The sequence below is a fragment of the Cotesia glomerata genome, unplaced genomic scaffold (genome assembly GCF_020080835.1).
Source record: "Cotesia glomerata isolate CgM1 unplaced genomic scaffold, MPM_Cglom_v2.3 scaffold_126, whole genome shotgun sequence".
Classification (NCBI taxonomy): Eukaryota; Metazoa; Arthropoda; class Insecta; order Hymenoptera; family Braconidae; genus Cotesia; species Cotesia glomerata.
Window position 1 is genome coordinate 1 of NW_025401620.1, and position 25,000 is coordinate 25,000.

Consider the following 25,000-nt stretch of genomic DNA (forward strand, 5'->3'; position numbering starts at 1 on the left):
AAGGTAAGTATAAATTTAAAGTCATAAATTATTTATTTAAGTGTAAATCATGCAGGAGTTTGCTTATAAATTTAGGAATTAAATTGCTTACCGGGTAATTCTTTTTTGGTAAATATTTCAGTGTCGGTGAAACTCGGATGAGGAGAAGTTAGAGATGGTTCCCACGACGAACCGTGAACAGTTGTAGGCGGTGCGACGAGTGTTGATGATCTTGTGACAACTAGCTTCAATATCTTCAAAGCTTCCTTCCAAAGAGGACCCTTGGGAAAAAATTCAATTTATATTATTAAGAGAATAAGAACAATTTTGTGTTCTGGATAATTAGGAAATGATTTTGTATCTTTTGAAATATTGACATTTTTAAAGATATAAGCTCATCCTGACATTACACTCATCGAGACCTTTCATTTGAGTACCCACATCAATTTTTCATATATTTTATATATTTATATATATATTATATATATGTATATATGAAAAATATATCAAAAATGCATGTGGGTACTCAAATGAAAGCTCTTGATGAGTATAACATCGGGATGAGCTTATATCTTTGATATATATATATATTATATATAATATATGTATATATAAAAAATATATGAAAAATTGATGTGGGTACTCAAATGAAAGCTCTTGATGAATGTAACATCGGGGTGAGCTTATATCTTTAAAAACGTCAATATTTAAAAAAGTACAGTGCAATTTAACAAAAGTCATTATTTATCAAAGCAAAATTTTAATTTCTATTGCTAGTTTTTTATTATTAAAATTTTTAGTGAAGAAGTCTGAACGTAACATAAGAGCTTATGTAAATTTAATTTTTACAAAATAATTCTGAAGCTAATGTTAATTTTGTGAAACTTTAAATTCTATTTCAAAAAGTTTTATTAAATATTTAAATACTATATTTAAAATTTTTATATTTACCTCAACGTATTTCGAGATAACTCTTAACAACTCAGTATTGATTGGTTGAGCGGCTTTCGATGCAAGGTCGACATAATGCAATAAGCAATGAATAATACTTAGAACAGGAAGTGCAATACTGGCAGGTCCTTTTTCTAAAACTTCAACAAGAAATGCCAGCATATTGAAGCTCAAGTGAGCGTAAGTGTCGTACAGATATTTTACGACACACTTGGTCCACTGAAAACTTTCCTTGCTAAAAGTCCGTCGAGAGTATAGCGTCATAACAGTACCCAAGTGGTCCAATTTTTTTCCTTTTTCTGCACTAACTTGAGCGATTTTTTCCGCACTTCTGATGCACAGCTCATTGGCATCCTCATAATTCAATAACATGTAAGGTAACAACGAAATAACATTCATCGGGAATGCCAGATTCTGGGTGGGATCAACAAAAGGTAGATCTAAAAGCGGAGTAAATTGAGATAATAATGTCACCACCGGTTCGTAAGTATTCGGACTAGTGCATCCTTTTAGCAACAAAGCATGCACGCCGGGAAATGAGTTCCATCCTAATTGCTGTTGAAGTTTCTCAACTTTGTCTCTGGCGTCCGGACGATCCAGTGGCAATCTATGTAATACTCTTCCAAGCAATCTCAAAGCTAATAGAAACTCGTGCTCGTAATCAGACTCAAGTAATGACACTGACAGCCAAAATAATTGAGCTAAGATAGTCATTTTGTCGTCTTGAGTCGCTGAATCCCCAAGAAGCTTCAGTGATTGCGCAGATCTTGACCTTGAGAGATTTGAGTTGGGATATTTGTTGCCACAAACTCGTGAATCAAGTTCCTTCGGATCAGTTGAAGTTGTGGTAGCCGACCCAGCAGCAGATTTTCTCATGCAGTAGCTCACAGAGTAACTAGTACTGCGCGTATGACCACTCGCGTGATTTAAATGTGTGAACACATGTGCTCCAGGGTAGCCACAAACTCCACCGACATTTCTTTTGCCTAAAATAATCCCCGAAGCGGGATCCTTATTGTTCAAATTGGGCGTTGATTTGAATATTTCCTTCATAAAATCTAGCGGCCGGAAATCAGACTCTAGTGAGTCAACAGCAGCTTCGAGAGTCAGCAACAACTCGGTGACATATCCTTGCATGTCCTCGCCCTGCTCAGCGACCGTCTCGACGAGTCTTGAGAGGATATCTGACAGCATTCGCGAAGTAATGGGAACGCGAAGCGCCCGGAAGACTTGAAGAGACCGACCTGCATAGTGTCTGGATGAGCAAGATAATCCGAGTTGCAATGCAGTTTCAGCCCATCGCTGGCTCACGTGTGCATGAGGCAATGAATCCCTGAAGACTCTCAAAACGTGTCTCAACAAAACAGTAAGCTGCTCGGCGCTTCTGACCCACCAAACTTTAGCAGTCATATCTTCGTAGTTCCAAAGTGGCTGATTAGTTTTCGAAGCTAAAAAGTTTATAAGTGATCTAATAACATCTTGGATCGGCATATTAGGCCCCGGTTGCGGTCCTGCCCAATTACCAGCGTCTTCTGGAGTTACAATAACTGGTGGAACTCCGGTAGACGAGCCTGCTGACGCGGGCCAGGCACGTAGTGGCGTATTGTCTAATTCTTTTGATTGAACTTGAGCTGGAGTCGGGGGAGTTACTGAAGTTGTTGGGATGGGTGAGTGGGAGGGTGATGGATTCGTTGATGTGGGAGCGGGCGGTGAGGTTGGGAAAGGTGGAGGCGGAGGTGGAGGAGGAATGGGTGGAGAAGCTCCAATTAGTGAAGTGTTGGACTCCTTTGATTGATCTTTAGCTTGAGACGCTAGAAGAGTAGGTGGTGTCACTGAAGCGGAAGGAATTGGCGAGTGCGACGGAGAGGCATCCGATGAGGTCAGTACGGGTGAAGACGATGGCTCAGGTAGCGGCGGTGCAGGCGGTGGAGAGTAAACAGCCGGTGGTGTATTTGATCTTGGTGGAGTTGTCGTTGTTGCGGTTGGAGCTACCGCAGGTGGCCCGTATAAATAGGCATCGAATTCCGGATCAACTTCGGTGAAATTGTGCTCCAATATCGGCAGTGCTGGGGTACTTAGACCTAGACCTAGTTGTTCAGTTCGTGATGCCAGGAGCAGTCTTGCTACGCCCAAATGATCACGATGGTCACCGAGGACTACCAGTAAATTTATCAGCAACATACGACAGTGATCACGTACTAGTGGGCGCGAATGATCTAGTCCAAGGAATATTATGTGCAGCATCAAAGGCACGTGGATTGCCCAGTCTAATTGTATACCGTCGACGACAATGTCTGTTAAAAGCATTACCGCGATGTTGCACCGATGGAATCCACTTATAGGCTGAGAACTATCCGGTAAATATTCTGTCAGCGGCGCAAAGTACCCGCCGTATTCGGGCATAGGTAATGGATGGGGCTGAGGTATATCAAACTTTTCACTATGGTTAACTTTGTTGGTAACAGAACTTCCGATACGTGTTACATAAATTGTCTCGTCGGTTGTTAATTCAACCTCAGTGGTTGGAGTTGACAAATCATCTGGCAAAATAGGTGGCCCACTTGTGGTTCGAGTTTTCTCAACGCGAGGTGTCTGGAAACCAGCTAAAGCTCGTAGAGCAGTGTCAGACTTGGAGCCTGTTTTAACAGGATCTTCTCCCGAGTGTCTTTTAGTATGAATTGTTCCTTTCTCTACCGCTAAGTCTCGTGATGGATTACCTGGATCTGCAGCTGGTGCGTCACTGTGTGATGACGCTTTTCTCATACTTGTAAGCCTATAAAACGGCGGAGTTTCTGTTCGTTCTATTAAACAATTTAATGTTTCAACTGTTTGTAATTCCGTCATCATCTCGTCTACTAAACGCTCCGGACGTGACCTAGCTAGGAAAAGTACAACTCTTTTTGCGTAAGGTAGTAATTCTTGTGGTGCCATTCCGGAGATGATTATTAAGTAACGTATTATAACTTTAAGATTGTTCGGCCAGCAGCCGCATAATGTTGACCAGAGTTCTTCTACTTCTTTAGGATGCTCATCTGAGAACTGAATTACATAAACATATTTTAAATAAAATAATAAATATAAAAAAATAAATAAAAACAAATGTTGAAACTTAATTAAAAACTTTACCTTAACAGTTATGTAAAATAAATTATTGAGAACCATTTCCGTAGCTTCCGCAGTACCCCATCCTTCACGTTTAGTACCACCACGAGTAACGTCACTCGTATAATACTGAAAGTAAATATTAAGCATAATTATAGACTTAATGTCTGATCAAAGTAAATTAAATATGATAAGAAAAGGCAAAATTAAAGTTTATCTCTTAATTTAAATTTTGAAGGTCGAAATTATACAGGGGGCGTAGCTCAGATGGTAGAGCGCTCGCTTAGCATGCGAGAGGTACCGGGATCGATACCCGGCGCCTCCAAATCTTTTTTTTTTTTTTTATCCTGCACCTTTCACTTGTGCTTAATCTTATTTATATTGAAATCGAATTGACGTGAAAGGTAAAACTGAATATTTACTCTGAGATAAACAACACCGGGGGCGTAGCTCAGATGGTAGAGCGCTCGCTTAGCATGCGAGAGGTACCGGGATCGATACCCGGCGCCTCCAATATTTATTTTGCACCTTTCACTTGCTCGATTTTATTTATAATCCGGAATGGGTCAAGTGAAATTTAAAAGTGACCATTCAACTCAAGAAATGTACCAAGGGGGGCGTAGCTCAGATGGTAGAGCGCTCGCTTAGCATGCGAGAGGTACCGGGATCGATACCCGGCGCCTCCAAGTATTATTTTGCTCCTTTCACTTGCTCGATCTTATTTATACCAGAATAAAATCAGTTAAGTATATTACTGATCATTTACGTGGTGATTTTCACCACAGGGGGCGTAGCTCAGATGGTAGAGCGCTCGCTTAGCATGCGAGAGGTACCGGGATCGATACCCGGCGCCTCCAAGATTATTTTTTGCTCCTTTCACTAGCTCGACTGTACTTTCTCCAGATTTAAATCAGTGAAGTATATAAATGATCTTTAGATCGTGTTAGTCATAACGGGGGGTGTAGCTCAGATGGTAGAGCGCTCGCTTAGCATGCGAGAGGTACCGGGATCGATACCCGGCACCTCCAAGTTTATTTTTTTTTTTTATTTATTTTCTATAAATAAAATTTTTTAGTTATATTATTAACGTTATTACGTTTTGGAGGAAGCTCTGTTACGGGTTTATGCTTCAATATTTCTGCATGAAAAAATTGCTCAATAATGTACAAAAGGTTCGAATAAAATTGCTCAATCCATATTTAAGAAAAAAAAAAAATCGCAAAAAAGTGTTTTTTTTTTTACGCTGAAACTCATACCCCTCCTTTAATTTAAACTCTATTAAATTACCTGATAATAACTAGAAGGATTAGCAGGCGGAGGAACATTTGGATCAACCAATTCCATATTATGCAGCCACGGTAATAAATATTGGAGCAACAGTTGTCGCACTTCACGTCTGGCAGTTTGGAATCTGTGAGTTATCTCTGAAACAAGCCAAGTAAAATTAAAAAATGACGGATAGATGGGACGATGAGTAAAGATTAAGTAAATGTATACAGCACGTGGAGGAGAGATTAAGGAAGGGGTCAAAATAGAGTGTTACGTATAGATAAAGACAAAGAAAGAAGACCGCTGATGTAAGTAAGTAAGGATAGAGGTATGGCCCGAGTGGAACATGTGTAGGTTGGAGCTTTTAAGTTCGTTGGACTGATTGAAAACTGCCAGCTAACGTTGATGAAGTATGAGTAACCAAAGAGGCCGAGGTGTTTCGCCAATAAACCACGACGCCCGACAGATGTTTTTAGTGCAATTATGATTATTCCATCAACCGGGAATGGATAACGTATGATAAAATGAAATTAAAAAAAAAAAAAGAAATCAGTTTTTTTTTTTATTGTGTTTTTTTATAAGCACGCGATAAAAATTGAATTATGATTAAGTGGTTGATGGAAACTGTCCGTGCGTAAAAGAAGAAAATTTAATATATTGTATGAAAAGTAGTGTTGGCTGAAAATTCAGAATAAGAGTATAGAGGCGGCAAAAGGTCTCGTTATTTATGTATGTGAAAATTTTCACTGTTTGGATTCTAAAAGTAGAGTTCGCTCATCCATTCGATTTTAGAATGAACATTATGCGAGCTAGTTAATTTTTCAATAGACACAGTCATTATACTTCAAGATTATAGAATTATTTAACTGAAATTTAATAAGCAAATAGAGAATGTTATGGATGATATTTAGCTATAATTTCTCATTAAATATACTGTCAGTATCAATATACTCCAGTCCGTCGTCATAGAGACCTAGATTTCATGTTGACAGCTATCCATAACTGTCTACGCCTATACAATATGAAACTAATGTTATTTTGCTAAAATATAAATAAATTTTCTGCTATTTTTTTATAATTACATTTTTTTAAAAGCTTTTTGCTATAAATTAATTGAATTTTTTTATTAAAAATTTAATCACCTTATGGACTTGTAACGTGAATATTTACAGGCTACTTTTATCGGATTTATTCGATGTAATTAAATATAAATGTATATTAATGATGAGTCTACTTAAGTTTAATTAATTACTAATGGGTTTTTAACGCAAATTTAAATCTTTAAACATAGGTGTTAACGTCAAATATAAAGTTATTATTAGCAACTCAAGATTTATTAGTATTGAATAAACATAAATTTGCAACTGATTCTTCATAATGGTTTTAAAATTATAAAATTCTAGTTTTAAAATAATAAATCTAAAAGTTATTTATCAGTGATATTAAAAATGATACCTATATAAAAAAAGTTCTTACCGCTAAACATCGGCATCGTAAGCTCAGGATGAAGTTGAGCGAGTTGCCTTGACAAATACATTTGATTCCGACAATAAGATGCGGTGAGTAGAGCATCAAGAGTACCAGCTTTTACTGGGATATTTGTTCCAAATGATGATATAGCCCCGGGCATAGTGGTACCAGGATTTATCAATGAATTCAACGGACATTCTTCTTGATCTGAAATAAAAGAAAAACCTAGATAAAGATTTATTGCGTGCTATAAGTTATTTTTTGTTCCTAAACTCATTATACCCTTTCTTTGGAAGAAATATTAAGATAAAAGTCTATCATGCATAAAATATATTATCAAAAGAATTTTTTTAATTTAATAAAAGATATAACGTTAAAATAGGAAAATGGTATTTGTTATTTTTATAAATAGATGTTGAAAATATTAAATTGTACTGGGTATAAGCACAAGTTGAGAGGTCCTGTGGCGCGCAGAAGCCGGAAGCTTCGCGGGCTTTATCAAGCTTACATTCGAGCAGAGTGCTAGCAGAATTAGACAGATCGTGAGCACGAGAAAAGTTCTCATGTGCTCATTAATTATTAACTCTCAGATCTTATCATTAAAATTTAAAAGCTCACGGCTTGATCAGTTAATTGATATCCGCTTTTACCGAGTTCTTTGTACTCTGATACTTATTTTTTTCCGTGAGTTTAAAAAAGCCTGGTGTTTTTTTCATTGCTGTTATTACAACTATACAGGCAAGTGTTGGTGAACAGTGCTTCCAGATTCAACAAAACGGATACTTAAGAAGCCTTGAAAATAATATTTGGCGAATTTCCCAAATTATTTTTCTAAACTCTGTTATAATACACGTGGATAAATCTTGCACAATGAAGAGATTTTGTTTTAGGTGTCTGTTAATAATAAAACCCATCATTTAAACATTATAATTTTTTCCATTAAAAATAATTAATAATAATCAGATTAAAATGGAGCTAAACGAAACATTGCAGCCAAATGATTGGGCAGAAGCAACTATGACGGGAATCCAAATGTACTATACACCAGTGCTAGTGTCATTGGGAACACTTGGTAATTGTTTATCCATCTACGTTTTCTTCCGTACAAAAATGCGCCGTGTGTCTTCAAGCTGGTATCTATCAGCCTTGGTAATAAGCGACACGGGTTTCCTCATATCTCTTTTAGTAGCCTGGTTAAATATGGTCGGAATTGGTTTATTTAATCGTCCAGGTTATTGTCAATTTTTCATCTACCTCCCGACACTGTGTAGCTTCTTAAGTGTCTGGTTCGTAGTTTCATTCACCATCGAGCGATTTGTAGCCGTACGTTATCCGTTACGTCGACAGTCAATGTGTACAGTTGCTCGAGCTAAAACTATATTAATGATATTGACATTGGTTGGATTAGTTTTATGCAGTCCGGTGCTCTGGTTTTCAAGACCACGGTACACCAATAAAAAATTAAATACCACTGTATGTTTACTAGCTGAAGAATGGGCTGACTGGGCACGTGTATTTAACGTCGCTGATACTATTCTAACATTTGTCCTCCCGTTTACTGTTATTGTTGTGCTTAATGGATTAATTGTTAAATCTGTTTGGCGACTAGCAGGAGTGCGTAGGACCCTAACTACATCCACAACTAAGAAAATAACTTCTTCTTCGTTGAATAAAAATAAATCATCCCAGCAAAAATGTAAACATTCACCTGGTGTTTCGCAAAGCAAAGTTACAAATATGTTATTAGTTGTTTCAAGCTTTTTTTTATGTTTCAATTTACCAGCTTACGTCATGAGAGTTAGAGCATTTCTTGAGGTAAGCCATTAAATACACCAAGGATAATCCATTTTAATATTAAGTGTCACTAGTTATGACAAACCTTTTAGCAATAAAACCTTAAGTAATCATCTCAAGTCAAAATACTTTTTATTTTCAATTATATTTACGTGATAAATTCATTATTAATTTCGTCTGTCTTTACCGAGATATAAAATATTATTGTAGTATGTAATTGAGTTTAATGATTGTTTTTTTTGTTCTCACTATTTCTTTCTTATATATTTTCTTATAAAATTAAATTTATAAGACGATCAATACAAACTGTTAATACCGATTCTTGTCACATATTTTTATGAACTTCCTTAAGTTTTTATTGCAGGGTCAAAATTATGTGGCCAGAATAAATATTTAAGTTAAAGTTCCCTTTATTTACCCATCAAAGCAATTTATATATATATATATATATATATATATCTGTACATATATTGATGACTGTATTTATTTACAGGAAGACGATGATCCACCTCGGGCTATTGTGATAACACAGCACATAAGTAATTTGTTGTTTGACACAAACTTTGGGATTAACTTTGTATTATACTGCGCTAGTGGACAAAATTTTCGTAAAGCTGTTGTTGCGATTATCTTACGTCGTAAAAAACGATGGAATTCCGGGACAAGGATTTCAAATCACGGTAATAAAAATTTACCAACTCAAGTTAAATATTTTAAGATTGTGTAAGCTCTTCTGGACTTATATAAATCACTTGAAACTTTTATTTATCAAGTCTTGAGTGACGCCGATAATTTACGATATAAATATTTACCATCTCTAATATCTTTGAATAAATAAATTAAATAAAATTATTGCTTCAGAGTTACGGAAATCTTACAATGAATCATCGAGCCGTCAACGGACAATTGTTTATGAAGTACCTTGGTCTGAAGAATACGAGTTGCAAAGTTTTTCAAGACGTCCGTCGCGTAAAACTAAATTTTTAGCGCAGAATTCAATTCAAGGCCAATAAGGATATTTATAAATAAATACAATTAAACTTACTTGTTTCAAGCTCTGCGGTTGGAAGAGGTCTTACATTACCAAAGAACCTTTGGTCTAGAAGCTGGAGAAGTTGGAGGGCTGCATCTTGTACTGATACGCGTGGGCAACCTGTATTCATCAGACTGACGTTTATAACGCTGGTGTAATGGTCGCAAGGATACTCTCTGAATTAAAACAGAATATAAAAAAATTTAATTGTTAGGAATTTATTGTTCTAAATTTATGCTTGGAATTGCATTAATCCATTTGTGAAAATTAAAACAAGCTATTAAATTTTACGATAACTCTCAGAAAAAGCGAGTATAATTGTGAATCGAATTATAAAGTAATTAACTCTTTTGTCTGATTAAATAATTCAATTGTCATTAATAATGAATAATAACCAGTATAAAACATTAATAATATGCTTTTAAACTTAAAAACTAATTAAAGTTTTTCTTCAATTAATAAAGTTATAAATATGAAAAATTACCTGGCGCTAAAAATTGTAGCTAATGCGAGAAAACAGCCATCAGCTACTTGCGGAAGGCCTGTGTAACATCTATCCACTACCCAATCAAGCAAAGTTCCAATGTCAGGGTTTCCTTCCAATAATAAAACAACTGTTTCACGTGCAAGAGTGTAAATCTTTAAATAAATAAATAAATAAATAATAATTATTATTATTTTTTGTTCTCAAAAATATTCTTAGCATGTACAAAATTAAAATTTTGCTTTATTAAATAATAACTTTTGTCAAATTGCACTGTACTTTCTTAAATATTGACTTTTTTAAAGATATAAGCTCATCCTGATGTTACATTTATCAAGAGTTTTCATTTGAGTACCCACATGCATTTTTGATATATTTTTCATATATACATATATATAATACATATAAATATATAAAATATATGAAAAATTGATGTAGGTACTCAAATGAAAGGTCTCGATTAGAGTAATTTCGGGATGAGCTTATATCTTTAAAAATGTCAATAGTTCACAAGATACAAGGTCATTTCTTAACTATTGACATTTTTAAAGATATAAGCTCATCCCGATGTTACACTCATCAAGAGCTTTCATTTGAGTACCCACATGCATTTTTGATATATTTTTCATATATACATATATATAATACATATAAATATATAAAATATATGAAAAATTGATGTGGGTACTCAAATGAAAGGTCTCGATGAGTGTAACATCAGGATGAGCTTTTATCTTAAAAAATATCAATAGTTCACAAAATACAAAGTCAAATTATAGTGATATAAACTGATTTAATTAAAACAACTAAATAAATAAAAAATGTATTAAATTAAATCCAATTGATTGTTTACTTGAACAAAGTATTAACATATTTAACAAACCTTCTCATCTTTACTGGCAAGTAATAGATCAAGCCACTGATACAATATAGCGCCTTCTTCAGACAACGATTGAGGATTAAAGCAGGGTCCACAACACAAAAGACTACTCATCGCTTGCAAAGCCGATAACTGGAGTTCTGAACATGATTTATCTTCGTCAAAAGTTGAAGACACATTCGTCAATGGTTTACCATACGGTCCGGACCAAGTTGCAAATAGTGTAAACAAGTTGCGACGCAAATCTCGTTTCAACAGTAGATGGCACGCCTCAACTTAAATAAACAAAGTTTTTTAATTTATTAATAAATATTAATGGTTATTTTAAAAGCAAATGTATACAGTAATAACTTACTTGAGAAACTTTTTATCATTTTTCTTATAAAATTACAAAAATGAAGTTTTATATCTCTTACAGCCAGAGCTTCTTTGTCAGTTTCATTTTCTAAGTACAGTCTCGCTCCGTCAATGTATTCCACAAATGTCGGGTGAAGAGACTGAGTCTCGCGATCAAGCACAGCGGGACTAAAATAATATTAATATTAAAAGTCAAAAATTCTTTACAAATATTTTATTCTTTGCCAATATTTTGTTAATAAATATATTTACCAAATTCCAAAAGTTCCATACTCTGCGACTAGCTCTAAAACTCTGACAAGTTGGAGTCTCAAAGCATCTCTGCGCCTACGTCTTCGCATATTTTCTTGCTTTCTATCCACAGCTTCTCGAATATAAGGAACTAATTCTTCCATCAAGTCTCTAAAAATAAAAAACAATATTAAAAAATAAAAATGTAAATAAATTTAAAAAAATTGCAATTAATTATTACTTTAATGCATCTGCATTGACTTTTCCAATAGCATGGACAACAGCATCGCGTACATCAACTGCTTCACACCTCAAGAGCGGTACAGTAAGTTTGTACAATGCAGCCGGGCTGGCGTTGGTTCCTGGTGATTTATTGTCCCCACGTTCAGCTGACAAACTATCCGGCGATGAGCTGCGAAAACGAATAGTTTAAATTACAATAAAACCACACTAAATAAAGTAAAAGACCCAGTTATTGACACTGGCCTAGTTGTTTGACACTTGCAATTGTATTCTAATTAAAAAAATTAAATGTTCTCAAAAAGCCAATTGTCATAAAATTTATAATTCAAAAATTATATTTATTAATTAATTAAAATTGTTTTTTTTTTTAATTAAAATAAAATTTCAAGTGTCAATAACTGGGTCTTTTACCTTACTTAAAAAAAAAAAATAAAATAAAAAAAAGGTGTATGCAAATAGTAGAGTTGAAATGATACGTGCAAAATAAAGACATAATTGGTGATCTAATCTACATTAATAAATTTTGTTAATCTATTATTTATTAATAAACCATCAACTACTTAAAAAAATTTTCTAAGTGTATAATTATTAATGTAATAATTATATAATTAAACTACTATGATGAATTAGTAAATCGTAGACACCAGTGTTTTATTAAAACCAAGTAATAGAATTGAAAAATAATTTTAATAATTAATAAATAAAAAAAAATGATTGTTGCAATCAAATTGTGTCGGTATCTTTGCTTGAAATTTTTTTTGTCACTTAGGCTCACCTGGTCCGCTTATGCCTGGTGTAGATGCCGGATATGGACGGAACGGAGAATCGTCCCGGCAGGGTCTGGGCCCCGCCGAGGTTCTCCAGGCTTTGACTCAACTCCTTACTCATGCACAACACACCAAACTCCACCGTATGCTGACCACTAGAGTATGCAATACAGTGTACCACCAATGCTCATATTTATCAGACGTTTTGTTTTGTTTTTTTTTTAACTACGTTCTTAGCAGAAATTAATTAATAGTAAAGACACAGTAGAAAGATAGAAATTAATTAGAATAAATTTTTACAATAGAATAGTAATAGTAAATTAATTATCTAAACGATTATTTTTTGTGATCATGCATTTTTATATTTATTAACAGTGCAAATATTTGCTCTTTAAAAATTGTGTGTATTCGTGTGTGTTAATCGTTTAATTGCTTGGAAAATAAAATTCAAGTATTATGAGCGTGTTATTATTTTGTGGTGATTGTATCGTGTAATTGCTGATGCTTATTTTCTTGAATGTATATAAAATAACCATGTTCTTTTATTTCGATGACATGATTATGATTCTGATTTAATGAATGTGCTGGAGCCAGTGGCACAACAGACATAAGCAGACAAGACCCAACACCAATTACCAAAAAATTTTTTTAACTTATATATTTAATTGTTTAAAAAATGTGTTTGGCATATAAAAAATGCATTACTTAAAATTAATAATTATTTAAGTAAACATTTTTTTTTTTTTTTTTTTTTTTTTCAATATACCTGAGACTTAAATCTGGACTCGCGCATCGGATTATTGGACTGGGTATTGGAGGAACGACACGATAGCCGAAAGTTAAATAATTTTTCCATATGTGCATGTAGACATCTCTTTCATTGACTGGTTTTCTTACAGCTGTTGAACTTCTTAACAGTGAAGCTCTGTTATCATTAACTGGCCTGAAAAAAAATTTAATTAAAATTTTTCCAAAGCTACACTGATAAAAGGATTTATTAACTATTAATAATTGAATTTATTTGAAGACAATTAATTAATTTATTAAATTTTAATGAATATTTTTTAACATTCATTAAATATTTATTAATAGTTAATGTATTTATTAATAGTTAACAAATATTTATTAACAGTTAATAAATATTTTATTGAGTGAATTTGTTTCGCTCGCAGTTTCATATGATATCAAGATTGCTTATAACTAAAAATCATCTTTATAAATCATTTGTATTAATTATATTACATTATAATAACGTTTATTGTAAAATACCAAATTCTATTACTGCTCATAATTATCTTTTATATTTTTAAATATTAAAAACGTTAATTTATTTAGTGAATTGAATTATCATGTATTCCAGCTATAGGGTTAATAAAAAGTGTCAAAAGAAAATATTTATTTTTGCTTTTCATTTTAAATAAATATTTGTTAACAGTTAATAAATTGTACTTAATAAATTACTTATTAACTGTTAATAAATATTTTTTAACTGTTAACAAATATTTATTAACATTTAATAAATCGTATTTAATAAATAATTTATTAACAATTAATAAAGCTTATTAAATATAAACAAATTCTTCTATAAGTGTAGATTTATTATTTTAATAAATTACTTATTACTTTTGCAGTTATTAGTTTTATTAGTATTACTGTATTTATATTATTATTATTATTATTACTTTAATTTCTTTCAATTTATGTATTCTCAACAATTTTTGTAATTTTTGTAATCATTTGGATTTGTGGTCAAAAGGAAAATTATCTCCATGATCAATAAAAATAAATAAATAAATTACTTTAAAAAATACTATAATTAATTAAAGTACTTACGTAGGATCTACAACACTAAAAAGAGAATTAATCCGCGTAAAAACAATCGGCCAGGAGTGTGCAGTAGCATTGGGACACAAAGTAAGCACACGATCCCTTTCTAAAAAGGCAAACAAGCATAAACTCCAGGGATCAACTCCATTAAGATTAAGCAGCGATGAACTCTTGGTGCTGTTTTCATCGTGAAATCCTGCAGTCCAGACACAACTACTTCTGTCAGCGATCCACTGAAGATCAACATTAGACGTAGAAGCAGCAGCAGCTTTTTCCGCTGGCGGTAATAGATGATAACATTTTTCAATAACCGCTGGACAAGATGCATCAATTACATCAATAACCGGCTGGTCAGTCTCCGGACCTCCTAAAGCTTTCAGCAAGACTTTAACCTCTCGAAGAATATGAACCGCAAGCCGCCGGGGGTACAATCTACAATTACACAGCATCACTAAAGCAAATCCTTCCACAAGATGAAATACAGTGGACGCTTGTTCGACTTTCTGAGCAGACGTATCGACTTTTTTAACAGCAGGATCTATTCTCGGATTTATCCGCTGGCTCTCAATAGCTTGTTCCTTCGCCCGGGGGCTCGGACTAATCAGAGCGTTCTTCCAAGAGGTCAAAAGCTGAAGAAGCATTCTCAATCCGTTGTCAACCAATTGAGGGAAAGTGTCTTGCACATCTCGGGCTAAGAATTGCGTGAATCCCATCACGACGTCTTGCCTCCAGTCTGGAAAATCAATAACCAAAGTCTGCAAGCTCTGATACGCTAATCCACGGAGTTCTTCATCCATATGCACAGTCAACCTTGAAAGCAAATCAACCAACTCAGCCCCGGTCATTCCGTCGGGAATTAATCTCGGTACTGCAGCAACACACGTCCGGAAAAGATCAATCCTAGGTTTTCTTTCTCCAGTTATCATTTCATCGGGCTCTTTGTTCATATTCTGAGTACTTGTCATCATCAACGGTCTACCGTAATGAACGTCCAGTGCTCTTAGAATATCTACAAAAACTCGACGTACATGCGGAAAGTACGAAGACATTCCAATACTCCTAGCAGTATCTTCAGTCAGCATTTTATTGAGAAAAGTTTTCTTCACACGCATTGTATTACCACTCGGTAAGACTCCCATAGTCCTCGGCATCGGGGGCTCACCCTCCTTCTGCTGCAAGCTATCAGCAACCACCAAAAATGCACGCAAGCCAATGCTCATGCGCTCGGGCGTTAAAATAATCTTAACAGGCCTTCCGACGGACAGTAAATCAAATACTATTTCTCTCATAGCAAAATCAAGCCGCTCTTGAGCGATAAATTGAATTATTTTAACAAAAATATTCAAAGGCGTATCACGTGGCATTACAGCTTTAGATCCTTTGGGGAATAATGAATTCACGATGCTTTGAAGCCGGCTTTGAGTCGCTGAATTGCTCTCGCATTTGATTCTAATCATATAAACCCAAAGAAGACGATAGAGAGCTTCTAGCGCGACTCTGCTCATCTTCGGGTCACGTGTTTTTAAATGTGAGAGACACATTGCTAGAAAGTAGTGCCAGTTTTGTAAAAAGAACGTCTTCTGACTGACACACAGCAAGCAGGTTACCAGTGGAAAAAGAGCTAGACGATGCTTTGATTTGGTACACATGTCCAGTGTTGTCGAGTAAAGCATTTCAACAAAGTTTTTCAAACAAGGAACGTTAACTTCATTCTTAACAGCTGCGGCAACAGGTACTAGTATTTCAACGAATAGTCCAGCAAGAGCGTGCTTCACGTCTTTGTCTTTAACTTCAAGGAAATACTGGGCGCATTCTTGCATAAATTGAAATGAAGCTTCAAACTCTTCAATAGGAACCATTTTCACGCGGAAGAATTTCATTCCCATTAACAACGATATTATGCTTTGCGTCGTATGTGGTCCGGGTTCCTTAGCTCGTAATTCTTTCAATTCGATCATAAAACGTTTTCTCACAGCCATAAAACGTGACTGAGCCAACACACCAATAACTTCAGCGAATAAATCAGCGATTATGTGTATATTTGTTGCATTAGGCTCATTCTGGATACCTTCGCGATATTTAAAGTGTTTAAACGCAATATTTTCTATTTCTGTTACTAAATCTTCATGACCTGGATGAAATGGTAGCTGACGAAGGACTTCAATTAACATAAGACAAAATATAAATTCAACTGCTAAGTCACGTCGTTCTTGAAGTAAATCCGCTTCACTTTTTTCAGGCGCTGTTTCAACGTTACCAGAACCTGATACTATTGTGTACATAATACTTTTTCCTTTTTGATCCTCCTTTCCAGACGCTGGCTTCTTTTGATCGATACCCTGGTCGGCAAGCTGCCTCTCGTACCACCTGAATAACGCACGGACTATTGATGGAAGACAATGGTCAGCAACTGCACCAAATGCTGATAATAATTGATCAAACTGAGCATCTTCTCCACGCTGTAGTACTTTTGATAGAGTTTTCTCTGTGTCTGTCATAACAGCTTCTATTTTTCTCTCCGCTTGAGCTGCAAAATCAGCGAAGAGGTTTCGCATTACAAATTCACCCGGTCTCAAGTCCATGTCTTCCATGTGTTGCGGTTTAACTGTTTCTTTTTGCGCACCCCAGGGTAGCACAACAGTAATAGCGCTCATGCGACTGGAACTAGTTTCTACAAATGAAAATAAATAATTTTAAAATATTGCTCACGTCCAGAAAATATAAATAACTAAAAATTGAACACAGGAATTCAGGACAATAATTTCGAATTATTTTTATTTATTTATTTATTTTGAGTGCTTTTATAAGAATACATCTTTGATACACTGGCAATAGGTCGATAGAGGATCAAGTATTAACCACAATAAGTATATATTATCATTTTTGAACAATATGAAGTAAAAAATAAAAATATATAATTAAAAAGTTTAAAAAATTCAACCATTATAAATTGCAAAATTACAAAGTTAGTCTCTGGAGATGAAAAAAAAAAAAAAAAAAATAATAATTTCGAATTAAGTGTTGATTCTAGTTGAACATTTTGTCCTTTTGTTAGGACTTCCTCAACAACTTAATTATACTAGTTCACATTTTAAAATATATTATTGTTGAAATATATAAATATAATGTTTAGGCATATAAATAATTGAAAAATCTAAATTGTTGAAATTGTTAAAATTTGATATAATAATGTACTTATTACTTTATACTTAAATAATTTATTATTATATATTAATATTTTGTAATTATGTTTAAATATGTATTCCTTCTGGTGTCTATGCACAGGTGCTTTTTGCACTTCTATAGAATTTTTTGACCAGAAGTAAATAAATAAATAAATAAAATAAAATAAAAATATATTATTGTCCTGAATTCCTGTGACCAATTTTTAGTTATTTATTTTAAATTTTAATTATTTTTACTTTATTTATGACTTACCATAACCAGAAACAGATGTATTAGCGGTGTATATACTAGAAGCATCACTGCCTTCACCTTGCACAGATCCATGTGATGTCAAAGAGTCTGGACAAACAACCGTTTCAACTCCACTCTCTTGTGAACCATCACCATGACCAGCTCTCGAGTCATTTGTTTCTAAAACAGGCAATTTATTAATATTTTTAGATGTTTGCAATGAAAATGTTAAAGTTGGTGGTAGTGATTATTTAGCTCAATTGATAATCCTAGACATTGGACTCTACTGATAGATGAAGCCCTGTGCTTGTGCATAATAGATACCCACACTGTTCTACTAACTTAATTACGATGTACTTAACATTGATGGATATAATCAGCATTGAATATGGTTTACATGACATTGAACGTTGTTCTTACCTGAATGAGTTTCGTCTCCACCCGGTTGATTTTCCATGTCTGAAAGTAGATACAATTTTGTTTTCTTTTTGATACTATAATACTTATAATAGCAAAAATAAAATTATGGATTATTGATATTATTTATTATTAATGTTCTTAAGTTAAAAATTAAATTAATAAATTATTACAATTTGGTGAAAAGTACTTTAGAATTTTATTTATCAACAGTATGAATTTATAGTAATAAAAATAAGTATTGCAAATTTTGGCAAATTTAAGTAACCTTGTCTTGAAAACAACTCAGTCATTGCAATAAAAATATATATATATTAAAAAATACTCAATATTATAAATTATTTAAATTGACAAGTAATATATCAATTTATGATCAATGTAGTTATAAAATGAATTATGTTTAAAGTTGAAATTAATAATTGTTCAATGGAAATTTATGATATAGAAAAATAAAATGATCTAGTAATTTAAATGTCAAGATTATTTTCTAATTTTTAGTAGTTTTTATTTCTGTATAAATATTTTTGGGAATATCAAAGACTTGATAAATGATTATGATGATAAATTTAGCAGATATTTTATAATTTTCAGAATTTTTTTTAACAAATAAATTATGGCAAAAAAAAAATAGAAAAAAAATTGACATGTAGAAATTTTAAAAAATAAAAAATGCAATTTCTTAAAAATAATTTTTTGGAGCAAATTTTTTTGTTAAAAAAAATTAAAAAATTCTCTGGTGACTGCTAACTTTAATGTCATTAAATGATTTAGAATAAAAATTTGAAATAATTTTTTCATGACTTATTTATTTTTTTTTTTCTTGTGGAATTTTACTTTGTAATCAAGAGTATTTTTTTCTGAAACAATTGAGTCATTTTATGATACATCAGTTTTATATTATTTCTTTTCATATTTTATCACTAAATAATAATAGTAAATATTAATATCATCTTGAAAGTAATAGACTTGGAGATTTTTTATTTTTAAATTAAAAAAAAATTTTTTTACATGCATAATTATTTTTAAAAACACAAAAATTGCCGGATTATTATTTTTACTATCACTTGTCAATAATAAATAATAAATAAAATACCTTCAGCCATGGTTTCTATACTTGTCTCATTGTCAGGAGACATTTTAAACAAAAGCCATTAATCCATATCTGTAAAACACAACAATATATCAATTATCTAATAAACAAAGATAATAGAAATAATAATAATTTTAAACATAAATAAAAAAATTTTTTAACATCACAAATCAATGTCTTTAATGATCACTATTAAGATTAAGTTGTTAAAAAATACTTTTACTGTTGATACTAAATTGTCAATAACTGATATAAACAAACAATAAAAATTATTCAACTGCAGTAAGTAAATAATTATCTTTAAAATCCGGAAAAACTTTCAAGTTTTTATTATCCGCATTAAATAACAAATACTTTTGTTAAAATATAATTCAATTAATACCTCAAAGAGATAAATTAATGTATTGTTCAATTAGTGCGTAGTGAATAACAAAAAAAATATATATGTTACAAATAATATCACGTCATAAATATCTTTGAAGCGATAACCTCAAACATCAATTTCATTTCCCGCTACAATTAGTATTTTAATAAAGGATTCAATGGTTTTAAGTCATAAATTTATTTTTTATCTAAAAGTAAAATAAGATAATCCTTTAAACTTTCACTGGAAATCGTATAATTAACTTAAATAAGTTTATATATTATTAATTCAATTCTGACGTTTATAACAATGGAGACTCAGTATATAAATGTGTGTGTTTGGTGAGTATTTGTGTGAGTAAAAAATTTATTTATATGTGTATATTTGAATGTATTTACTGTACTATTTGTTTTTTTTTTCTATACTAGGCACACTCTAGAAGTCTACTAACTCGCCGAATGGCGCAAAGTCTTAGATTTTCTTCAAAATATTTTGAATAATTGAGAATTTTATTTACTTTAAATCCTTGATCTTGAGCTCTCAGCCGTTCAATCCAGGGTGCTGGTACCTAGTGACTAAACTTCAAATTAATCGACAACTTTTTTTTTATTATTCTTTAATCATTATATCATAACTTATTATTTGATTCATTTTTTGTTTTATCACTTGCAATTTTTCTGTAAAATTTATGTCCTAAAATAATTATCATTTTTTTAAATATTTATTTTCTTTTTATAATTATATTAGATTGTTTTCTTATTATTGTACTAAAAGAGCTTATTTACTTTATTTTAATAACTTCAGACTAAGTATTATGTAAATATTTGCTGTATTAATTTATTCAATTTTTTTACAAGTGAGGATTGATTTGAATGAATGGTTTGATTTGATGATAAAAAATCGAGAGTAATATTAACTGTGTAATGCGATATAAATATTATTAAGATAACTTATCGATAAACCCAAATAAATTTTAATACACCTCAGAAGTGGGCTAAACTGTTAATAATCATCATAACTAGCATCTGCAAAGTATTGTCTGTATATACAAAAATTTTAATTATAAATGAAAATTAATTTAACAGATATTTTATAATTTTAATAATTTTTCTAATAAATAAATTATTGGATAGAAAAATGAGAAAAAAAATTGACATTTAGAAAATTTAATAAATTAAAAATGCAATTTTTAAAAAAAAATTTTTCGAAACAAATTTTTTTGTTAAATAAAATTAAAAAATGGTCAAGTGACAGCTAACTTTAATATCAATGACATTAAATTTAGCTGTCACTTGACAATTTTTAAAATTTTCTTTAATAAATAAATTATGGCCAAAAAAATTATCAAAAAAATGGGCTTGTAGAAATTTTAATAAATTAAAACTGCAATTTTTTAAAAATAATTTTTTAGAATAAATTTTTTTGTTAAAAAAAACCAAAAAATTGTCAAATGACAGCTAAATTAAAAGTCATTTAATATTTTGTTGTTTTTTTAACAAAAATAAAATTTATGGAAATTTATGTGCCTGATTGTCTAAGACAAAATTTATAGATAAAAAAAAATCACCGAGACTCAGTATTACGTGACAATTTCAGACTTATAAAAAAAAGTTTATTTTCAAGCTGAAAAAAAAAAAAACTAAATTCTGAAACTTAGTCAAAGAAAATTAATATTAAGAAAATCTTTCCTCATGCAAATCCAATAAAAATGTACAATTTCATCCGTCATATCTCGATACTGTACATCATATTCTATCCCGCGACATGTTTAGCAATAATCTATTATTTGCAAGGTCCGCATAATCGGTGAATAGTTTTAACCAAGTCTATTAATAAATTAAAACAACGAGATGCAGATGTAATGTAGATGTTTAAGTCGAGCACGAGTGCTCCATTGAACTTTGGGACTCTAGCGATGTCAGAAGTCCTGGCTGTTAGCCAGGGTTACGCAAGTCTTCGTCCCCTTAACCTCGTTTGTATTTGACCTTGTGTCTTGTGTTATGTCCCAGGGCTATCGAAAAAAAGAAAAAAAAACCCTTTTTATCCAAAATTCCTTAAAATCATTTTTTTCACACCTATAAAAAATTTTTAACCAATAAATACTGTTAAAAAACAATGATAATTACTTTTAAAACTCACAATTTAATTATCATGAAATTTAACTCCCTGGAATTTATCGATTTTCTTCCAGAATCATATTTCCCGCGTATTTTCCAAAGATGCTGTCAAAAACGCCCTAATGTCAACTGCGCGCGCAACTACCTTGACATTCTCCAATCAATCGACGCTGAAGCAAAAAAATTTTCTAAATCACAAAAAATACCAAATTTAAAACTAAATATTAAATTAAAAAATAATAATTTGAATTAAAAAGAAGAAATAGTTATTTTTTGATAGAAATTTTAACTTGAGTGACCCTGACACTGTCTTTTGGTTGTCAATATCCGGAAGTGACGTTTTGCGCGGGCTGTAGCCTAAACTTAAATGAAAAATAATTCCTTAAGCAATAAGCTATTGAAAATATATTAAATGTGATGTAAAAAAATAAAAATATGATCTTGAACATTTAAATAACAATTTTAAAAGAATAATAATGTCAGTGTAAGACATTTTAAGTGTCAGGGTTTTTAGGCGAATATCTCTAAAGTTTGCGCATGCGCCAACACGTGACCTGCGCAGCTATTCTTAGCGGAGATGGTCGCTTCAACGAGAAGAACTCTGCCTCGCTCACTCGTCGTCCGGCGTGCGTCCATAATACACTTAACACAACCCTCAGGAGATTTTAGATCTACACACTCTCCTCAATCTTCCTTTTTCAAAGTAACCCGTTTGTTTAATATAAATAATTAAAAATGTCGAGTTTCGATCCCGTCGCGTTCGCTAAGGACTTTATCGCTGGTGGTTGTGCTGCCGCGATCTCTAAAACCGCTGTAGCGCCAATTGAGCGTGTCAAGTTGCTGCTCCAGGTCCAGCACATCTCCAAGCAAATTGCTGAGGACCAGCGTTACAAGGGTAAGTTTTATTTTTCATTATTTTACTCACCTCAAAAAACAAACTCACCGAAATTATGTCATTAGTCAAGGAGTTAATTTCGGCGACCGCGTGGTCGGACACATCAAAGAAAAAGAATAAGTTTTTAAAATTAAATGAGTGATCTTAAACATGTGATCAGAATTGTGCCATTGTCATTCAATAGATAAAATGACTTGAATATTAATTTTTAAATGCAGGTGAATTTGTAGGTTTTCCCGTTACGTAATGGATGATACAAAAAATGGTTTTCAAGTTAGACGTAACGGACAAAGGTGCGCTCCGTATAAAAAGTTTTCGGTTTTTTAATAGACATCTTTATGTAACAATGATTTTAGCCAACTATTACATAACTGAATGATTTTTTAATATATAGTTATAGATATAATAGAACAAGTGTACAGTTGGGCATTTTTCCGGGTGGATCGATATAAAATGAAATGTCTGCCAGATGGCGTCCTCAAGATTTGCTTCCTTTCATTAACGTTCATTTTTCTCGGGTCAATCGATGACGATGCGGCACAATATGGCTGTCTTGTTACCACGATCACGATCCACAAATTTCTTTTTATTTTATTTTATATTTTTAATTTAATTTATGATCATTGATGACAGAAATAATTAAAAAAAAAAAAAAAAATGAAGTCAAGTTCTGAGAACTTGAAGTTCAAGGTTGTCTTTAAAATTTCATAAGCTAACTTCAAATGATCGATAATCGTACTTTTGAAGGCCACGTTATTCAGGTCAGGTCCGTGGGTTTAGATAATAATTTTTTTTTTTCTATTTTATTTTATTTTATTCTATTTATTTGTTGCAAGCGGTTCTGATTATGAAAGAGGTAGATGAAAATTTTAGAGGGGAGATTTAGATGTTAAATTCACGACACGTGACCTCGATTCTATATCAAGTGAATTAGAGTCCGGTTATGGCTGGTTTACATTTGATTATACTTGAATGTCACTATTATTATAAAGACATGGTAAATTTTAAATTTTATTATGGCTGATTAGATTTAAAGTGTTAATTAATTTTTAAAAATTTATTTTTAAGGTATGGTCGATTGTTTCGTCCGTATCCCAAAAGAACAAGGTTTCCTCAGTTTCTGGAGAGGTAACTTCGCCAACGTCATCCGTTACTTCCCAACCCAGGCTTTGAACTTTGCCTTCAAAGACAAGTACAAGCAAGTTTTCTTGGGTGGTGTTGACAAAAACACCCAGTTCATGCGGTACTTTGCTGGTAACCTTGCATCTGGTGGTGCTGCTGGAGCTACATCACTTTGCTTCGTCTACCCACTTGACTTTGCCAGAACCCGGTAAATATATCTCTACAATTTAATTTTACGAGTAATTAATGGATGATATCTAATTCCAATATTATATTAACTAGCAACCTTGCAGTCACTATGTGACTGCCGTGACTTGTGAACTATACAAAATTAAAATTTTGCTTTATTAATTAATGACTTTTGTCAAATTGCACTGTACTTTCTTAAATATTGATATTTTTAAAGATATAAGCTCATACCGATGTTACACTCATCAAGAGCTTTCATTTGAGTACCCACATGCATTTTTGATATATTTTTCATATATATATATATATATATATATATATATATATATATATATATATATATATATAAAATATATGAAAAAATGATGTGGGTATTCAAATGAAAGGTCTTGATGAGGGTAATGTCGGAATGAGCTTATATCTTTAAAAATGTCAATAGTTCACGAGATACATCAAAATTATTTCTTAATTATTGACGTTTTTAATGATATAAACTCATCCCGATGTTACACTCATCAAGAGCTTTCATTTGAGTACCCACATGTATTTTTGATATATTTTTCATATATACATATATATAATATATATAAATATATGAAAAAATGATGTGGGTACTCAAATGAAAAGTCTTGATGAGTGTAACATCGGGATGAGCTTATATCTTCAAAAATGTCAATAGTTCAAAAGATATAAGGTTATTTCTTAATTATATATCTAGAGGTATGATAAATTTTCTGGACACAAAATTTTTCTTATTCTCTTAATAAAACAGACGATAACTTGATTTATAGATTGGCTGCTGATGTCGGTAAAGCTGGTGGTGAACGTGAGTTCAGTGGTCTTGGAAACTGTTTGAGCAAAATCTTCAAATCTGACGGTCTTACCGGATTGTACCGTGGATTTGGTGTATCAGTCCAGGGTATCATTATCTACCGTGCCTCATACTTTGGTTTCTATGATACCGCTCGTGGTATGTTGCCTGACCCCAAGAAAACTCCATTC

The 25,000-nt window shown here is 32.2% G+C and overlaps 3 protein-coding genes, 1 long non-coding RNA gene and 5 other non-coding genes across 12 annotated transcripts; 8 read left to right on the forward strand and 1 right to left on the reverse strand.

Annotated features, from left to right (window-relative positions):
• Window positions 1-91: 91 nt before the first annotated feature.
• Window positions 92-20,296, reverse strand: LOC123273722 (protein furry; the record flags this gene model as incomplete). 4 transcript variants are annotated; one of them, XM_044741205.1, is given in 18 exon segments in its annotated part: window positions 92-260; window positions 931-3,969; window positions 4,057-4,161; window positions 5,320-5,456; window positions 6,778-6,978; window positions 9,611-9,774; window positions 10,083-10,237; window positions 10,966-11,237; window positions 11,318-11,487; window positions 11,572-11,721; window positions 11,792-11,962; window positions 12,569-12,715; window positions 13,327-13,503; window positions 14,394-17,058; window positions 17,826-17,984; window positions 18,225-18,263; window positions 19,315-19,383; window positions 20,193-20,296. In XM_044741205.1, coding segments are annotated over 17 exon segments (7,963 nt in total), but the record flags the coding sequence as incomplete, so codon positions are not given.
• Trnaa-agc lies at window positions 4,285-4,357 on the forward strand. Its single transcript has one exon. It is a non-coding gene; the product is annotated as a tRNA-Ala (tRNA).
• Trnaa-agc lies at window positions 4,473-4,545 on the forward strand. Its single transcript has one exon. It is a non-coding gene; the product is annotated as a tRNA-Ala (tRNA).
• Window positions 4,646-4,718, forward strand: Trnaa-agc. Its single transcript has one exon. It is a non-coding gene; the product is annotated as a tRNA-Ala (tRNA).
• On the forward strand, window positions 4,817-4,889 carry Trnaa-agc. Its single transcript has one exon. It is a non-coding gene; the product is annotated as a tRNA-Ala (tRNA).
• Window positions 4,988-5,060, forward strand: Trnaa-agc. Its single transcript has one exon. It is a non-coding gene; the product is annotated as a tRNA-Ala (tRNA).
• On the forward strand, window positions 7,268-10,272 carry LOC123273723 (thyrotropin-releasing hormone receptor-like). Its single transcript, XM_044741209.1, has 3 exons — window positions 7,268-8,586; window positions 9,059-9,245; window positions 9,427-10,272. The coding sequence occupies exons 1-3, from the start codon at window positions 7,741-7,743 to the stop codon at window positions 9,576-9,578; spliced, it is 1,185 nt and encodes a 394-aa protein (XP_044597144.1). The 5' UTR covers window positions 7,268-7,740; the 3' UTR covers window positions 9,579-10,272.
• Window positions 19,927-20,395, forward strand: LOC123273724. The gene is made up of 2 exons (XR_006511360.1): window positions 19,927-20,016; window positions 20,104-20,395. It is a non-coding gene; the product is annotated as an uncharacterized LOC123273724 (long non-coding RNA).
• Window positions 20,396-22,382: 1,987 nt separating this feature from the next.
• LOC123273720 (ADP,ATP carrier protein) lies at window positions 22,383-24,997 on the forward strand (the record flags this gene model as incomplete). Its single annotated transcript, XM_044741204.1, has 3 exons — window positions 22,383-22,687; window positions 23,756-24,017; window positions 24,790-24,997. Coding segments are annotated over exons 1-3 (630 nt in total), but the record flags the coding sequence as incomplete, so codon positions are not given.
• Window positions 24,998-25,000: the final 3 nt, after the last annotated feature.